The 6800-nt window shown below is 36.6% G+C and overlaps 1 protein-coding gene across 1 annotated transcript; it reads right to left on the bottom strand.

Annotated features, from left to right (window-relative positions):
* Positions 1 to 2263: 2263 nt before the first annotated feature.
* LOC119543381 (transcription factor BTF3 homolog 4-like) lies at positions 2264 to 2743 on the bottom strand. Its single transcript, XM_037848191.1, is given in 1 exon segment — positions 2264 to 2743. A coding segment is annotated over 1 exon segment (480 nt).
* Positions 2744 to 6800: the final 4057 nt, after the last annotated feature.

The raw sequence follows: 6800 nt of genomic DNA, 5'->3' as shown, positions 1-6800 counted from the left end.
ACAGTCATTTTCAGAAAAAAGTGGCCATTCATAGGTGCTCCCCTGCTTGCTAGCTGCTACCCAGAATACCCTGCTATTACTAGTTTCGACAAAGAATTTTTTTTCTTTAAGATTACTTCAGTTTTTCTGTTGGATAATTGTAATTAGCTCAGAGCTCACAAAGCCTCTATTATGACAATACCACATTAGCCCAATCATATATATTTCTAGCTAAATGTTATGTCAGTTTGAGAAAACGTTATTATTGTACTTAAAAAGAAATCATGCAGTATTTAAAACAATAATATAAAAATTAAAAAATAAATAAGCCAGTATAACATACATTGTAATTTCCATATTCTTCTAATTTATATACCCAAAACATCAATTAAAAGATAATTATTATTTACTTTTTACTACTATTATTTTTTTTTCCTTCATCATTTCTATCACCAGCACTAATGCATGGCATTTTCTTTTAGGGCAATACTTTTAAGTAACAGAATCTTCTTGTTTGTTTTTATGTTTGCTTCTTTGGTTTCCTTCCTTCTTTCCCTACTTCCTTCTTCCCTCCTTCCTTCCTTCTTTCCTTCCTTCCTTCCTTTTTCCTTTCCTTCTTTTTTTATTATTTCACAATAATTACAGCTATTTCAAAGACAAGTGGAAATTTATTTACTTTAATTTTTTTTTTTTTTTAATTTGATTTCGAGTGTGAAGTCTGACACCTTGACTGGGTGCATTCTTTTGTTGACTTATTTTTGTTTATCAACCCTGAAGCCCTAAAATTTATTTAAAAATTACTACATGATCTGGACTTCCAAAGTCTTTCAATCACTCTGAAACCAGGAATGTTAAACCGCAATTCCAAAGGGGAACTCTATAGCCAAGTACAGGAAAAGGGAAGGGAGCTCATTGGTGAACCTAAGGTGAGGGAAGATGGGGTTAACAGCTGAAACTGCTCTCTTGAGACATGAGAGAATATTATGATGACACTGGGGAAGGCTATGAATTAAGGAAGAAGTTATCTCCATTTTCAAACTACAATTTCTGTAGGTGCCCTTTTTTATTTTGACAGTACCTACAATTCGGCTTTTGGTACATCCCTATCTAAATGATAAGTCTATTGTCCCATGCAGCAATTAGATAACTGTGGTGCCAAAAATAATGTTCTAAAATGCTAATCAGGCCAGATCATTCTTGACCCTGATGCCTCAAATTCCACTCCCACAAAGAATCCTATGCCTCAGCCACACTGAACTACCTGCCATTTTCCAAACACATGTCATGTGAATGTTCATGCTTCAGTGCTTTTGAACATATATTCAGTTTTCTTAGACAAAATTCTGATCAAGTGTCACCTCTGCAAGCCAGTCCCTGACTCCTGCAGCAGTTTCGGACACTCTCTCTTCTTGACATTACACTTACAGGAGTTACATCTTATTGTAACTGTTTCTGTGAATGTTTATATCCTCCCAAGGGTGTTATAAACTCAAGGGCAAAATTCATATCATGTCATCTTTCTGTTTGGAACACAGTAATTTTTGCTAAATGACTAATACAGTGAATTAGTATGATATTTTCCCACTAATTTAGTCTTTCCAGAGGAAGTATTTTAACATGGTTTCTCTAGCAGATGGAATTTCAAAGAGGCATTTTTTATTTGGCAGTTCTTTCTGGACCTCTTAAATAATAGATTATTATAGATTTACTTAAATATATTAAATGTAAGGACTTTTTAAATGAAAATTTTAGCCTACATTGCCTCATTTCTTTGCTTAGCCATTAATTAAACCTTTGCTTAGACTGATTTTTGTAAGATAAGAGAGGCTACAAATGAGAATGCACATTTAATTAAGAAAGTGGGTATCTTGCATGTGTGTGTGTGTGTGAAGATTTGTTTTATTTCTTCTAGGGGAAGGAGGGGGATAAAGAGAACTGTTTCCGGTTTGCTCTCCACTGTATACACACACAAACCCACATGCATACATACAGATACACACACCAGAAATACCCCAACAGAAAACAAATACCAAGAATCAAAAACCAAAACACCCTAAAACTGCACCAATCCTTAGTATTTTGACCAAAAGAATAAATCCTGGGAGAAAGTGCAAAATGCAAAATCAAATGACAAAATGCTGAACAACCAGCATTGTTAATACACAAAATATTTATATTACTGAACTATTAACAGGTGATGTTATCTGTGTCTATAAAACTTTGGAACCACATAGCTGATTTGTTAAACCTAGTCCATGCCACCTTCCAAACACCAGAAAATATATTAGTTAGCTTCATTCTTTGATGCCTCATCAAAATTTTCTATGAGATCTGGAACATCATCATCCACTTCATCAATGTCTTCTGGTTTCGATGCTTTGCTATCCAACACTTGTCAGGGTAACTATTCAGCTAACTTTCTAAGACTTGTTAAGCTGTCAGCACCAAGCTGACTTAATATTCCAGGGAGCATTTCTATGATTGGTTTGGCTTTTGCATGATCGGTAATTGCAAAGGTGTTAGCAGAAAGGGAAGCTTGGAACTTTGGATTGTTGAAATGAATAACTGTCCCATCATCTTTAATCATGTTCACTTCTTCAATACCTGCTATATTGTCCACAGCCAATTTTTTTTTTAGAGAACTCTGAAGCTTTCTGTCATCAGCTGTAGCTGTTCTATGTACCACCTTCTTCTTTCTGTGAGCTATACCCTTGACCCCTATCTGGACCTGAGCCTGAAGTTTGGCCAACTTTTCTTGATTCATGCTGTTGATAAACCTGAAGCAGGAAGGGTCCCAACACTGGCATGTTGCAAGAGCAAGATCCAAAGTGGGTATTTTTTATATCTAGTATTTTAGTTATTAATGAGAATTTGGGCCTAAATTATCCAGAAAATTCTAGTATTCCTTCATAATAACTGGCATATAAATGCTATGATAAGTCTACAGAGGTTAGAATTAAATCTTCTAGGTTTGAGTTAAAATTAACTCATAGCATGTAATGTGAAAAATGTGTCTGCCATTTCTTGACATAGTCTGATTTTAACGAAAGGTAAGAATTAATTAAGCTAATCAAATGCACTTAAGTATGTCACTGAATTTTAACATTTTGTTTCTTAAAAATTAAACATTTTATTTTCAAGTTTTGCATTTGACTTCTCCCAAATTCCAAATTTATTAATGGACAGTCTTAAATTTCTACAAAGTATTTACAAAGATATCCAAACTATTTTTTGAATAAAATTTGATTTAAAGAAAGCAATATTTTATACAAATGTTTTATTCAATTCACATACCTCAGAATTCCATTTCCTTGGAAGATCGAACATCTCTTCTTTTTTTTAAATATCTATCTATCTAAATATATATATATATTTTTTATTGAGATTGTTCACACACCATACAACTACCCAAAGATCCAAAGTGTACAATCAATTGCCCATGGTACCATCATACAGCTGTGCATCCATAAACACAATTAATTTTTTTTTTCAATTTCTAGAACATTTTCATTACTCCAGGAAAGACAAAAAAATAGGAAACTCAGATCCTCCCATAACCCTAACCATGCCCCGCTCCATTATTGATTCATAGTTTTGGTATAGTACATTTGTTACTGTTGATGAAAAAATGTTAAAATACTGCCAACTGTAGTATATAGTTTGCAACAGGTATATATTTTTTTCCTATATGCCTCTCTATTATTAACTTCTAGTTATAGTGTCATACATTTGTTCTAGTTCATGTGAGAGATTTCTAATACTTGTACAGTTAATCATGGATATTGTCCACCACAAGATTCACTGTTTTATACATACCCATCTTTTAACCTCCAACTTTCCTTCCGGTGGAATGCATGACTCTGAGCTTACCCTTTCCACCACCTTCACATACCATTCAGCACTGTTAGTTATTCTCACAATATGCTACCATCACCTCTGTCCATTTCGAACAGTTTAAGTTCACCCTAGATGAACATTCTGCTCATAATAAGCAATCACTCCCCATTTTTAGCCTCATTCTATATGCTGGTAACTTATATTTCATGTCTATAAGTTTACAAATTATCATTAGTTCATATCAGTGAGACCCTGCGATATTTGCCTTTATGTGTCTGTCCTATTTCACTCAATATAGTGTCCTCAAGCTTTCTTCAACAACCCATTTCTTTTAAGATGGTTTTGTTCACACACCATACGTTTTGTCTTAAGTAAAAAATCTTTGGCTCCCTGTATTGTCACATATTTATGTATTCAGCACCATCACCACTATCTATATAAGGACGTCTCCATTTCTTCCACAAAGACAGAGGAAAAGTCAAAGACAGCAGAGAGGCAAAAGAAAAAGAAAAGAGAAAGAGAGAAAACAAACAAAAAAACAAAACCAAAAAAAAAAAAAACTTGATAGCTAGAAAGTAACAAAAGGAAAGAAAGCATTAACCTACAGTAGAATAAAGAGTCAGACAACATCACCAATGCCAGGAGTCCCATACCCTTCCCCTATTCCCCACCACCCCATATGTATATAGCTTTGGTATATTGCCTTTGTTACATTAAAGGAAGCATAATACAATGCTTCTATTAATTATAGTCTCTAGTTTGCATTGACTGTATTTTCCCCCCAATCCCACCCTATTTTTAACACCTTGCAATGTTGACATTCATTTGTTCTACCTCATGTAAAAACATATTTGTACCTTTTATTACAATCATTGGTAACCCTAGGTTTCCCTGACTTACAGTGTCCCAGTCGTTGTCATTTGTCTTTTGTTCTGGTGTCCCACATGGTACCAGCCGTCCTCTTTCAACCATATTCACAGTCATTTTTGTTTGGTGCACTTACATTTCTGTGCTACTATCTCCCAAAATTGTTTTCCAAACCTCTCACTCCTGTCTTTTCCTTTCTGTCTGCATTGCTTCCTTTAGTGTTTCCTATAGAGCAGATATGTTGTTCACAAACTCTGTCATTGTCTGTTTGTCAGAGAATATTTTAAGCTCTCTCTTGTATTTGAAGGATAGTTTTGCCAGGTATAGGATTCTTGGTTGGTGGTTTTTCTCTTTCAGTATCTTAAATATATAACCCCACTTCCTTCTTGCCTCCATGGTTTCTATTGAGAAATCCACACAAAGTCTTATCAAGCTTCCTTTGTATGTGATGGATTGCTTTTCTCTTTCTGCTTTCAGGATTCTCTCTTTTTCTTTGACATTTGATAACCTGATTATTAAGTGTCTGGTATAGGCCTATTCATATCTCTTCTGTTTGGGGTATGCTTCACTTCTTGTATCTATAAATTGTATGTCTTTCATAAAAGACTGGAAATTTTCATCATTTCCTCTATCATTACTTCTGCCCCTTTTCCCTTCTCTTCTCTTTTTGGGACACCAGTGACGCATACATTCTTGCTTTTCATTTTGTCCTTAAGTTCTCAGAGATGTTGCCTGTATTTTTCCATTCTTTTCTCTATCTGTTCTTTCATGTGTAGGCTTTCAGTTGCCTTGTTCTCCAGTTCCTGAGTGTTTTCTTCTGTCTCTTGAGATCTGCTGTTGTATGTCTCCATTGTGCCTTTTGTCTCTTGTGTTGTGCCTTTCATTTCTGTAGATTCTGCCAGTTGTTTTTTCAAACTTTCAGTTTCTACCTTATGTATTCCCAGTGTTTTCATTATATGGTTCAGCTCTGTTGCCATATCTTCCCTAAACTTTTTGAATTGACTTATTATTAGTTGTTTCATTTCCTGTATCTCAGTTGTAGTGTAAGTTTATTCCTTTGACTGGGCCATAACCTCATTTTTCTTAGTGTAGGTTGTAGTTTTCTGTTGCCTAGGCATGGCTTCCTTGGTAACCCCAATCAGGTTTTCCCAGATGAGAACAGGCTTAGGTTCCAGGGGAAGAAATATTCAGTATCCTTTTTCCCTGAGGGGGTGTCTTAGAAAATTGGTATACTGTGTGATGCCTCAGGTCACTGTGTTTTCTGCCCAGCAGGTGGCACCTGTCAGCCTGTAATTCCAGGCTGGTGTAAAGATGTGCTGCCCATGGCTGTTTTCCCCCAGGCTCTGGGGCCAGGTTCCAAATGGAAGGCAGGTAGTAGAGCTGGGCTCCACTCCTTTCGTCTTAGAGAAGATAGAGCCTCTATGGAGAGGTCACTAGCATTTCAATGGTCTCTCTCTGCCTGTGCTATCTCCACCCTTGTCTGGGTCAGAGCACTGGGAACTGAAAATGGTTGAGGCTTTCTCCACTAGCTGAAACAGGGACAGAAAGTCCCCTTCAGGGCTAGTCCACATTGACCCTCCAGCTCTCCAAGGTCAGTTGTTCACCCAAAGCCTCTGTCTGCTTGTTGGGGATTCATAGCTGGTAGTCAGCAGTACACACTCACTAATTAAAACTCCAGGTGGAGCTCAGCTGAGCTATATTCACTTGCTGTGAGAGAGCTTCTTTCTAGCAGCACGAGACTTTGCAGCTCAGGATGTTGGGGGACGGGTCTCCCAGCTTGGATCCACAGTTTTTACTTACAGGTTTTATGCTGTGATCTCAGGCATTCCTCCCAATTCAGGTTGGCATATGATGAGTGGACAGTCACGTTTGTCCCCCTGCAGTTATCCCAGATTACTTACCAGTTGTTCCTGGTTTTTTATTAGTTGTTCCAGGGGGACTAACTAGCTTCCACTCCTCTCTATGCTGCCATCTTCCGAACATCTCTTCTTAATGTTAATACTAGCCCTTCCTTTGTTGTCTATTCATCTCTTGATTCACCTAGTTGTTCATCCCTTTGTTGATTTCTTCCTCCTTCAGATGGAACCATAATTCTTTTGAGGACCTAGGTTGAGGCC

Source organism: Choloepus didactylus, chromosome 8 (genome assembly GCF_015220235.1).
Source record: "Choloepus didactylus isolate mChoDid1 chromosome 8, mChoDid1.pri, whole genome shotgun sequence".
NCBI classification, from domain to species: domain Eukaryota; kingdom Metazoa; phylum Chordata; class Mammalia; order Pilosa; family Megalonychidae; genus Choloepus; species Choloepus didactylus.
The sequence above is the reverse complement of the archived record's forward strand: the minus strand, read 5'-3'. Positions and strand labels throughout refer to the sequence as shown.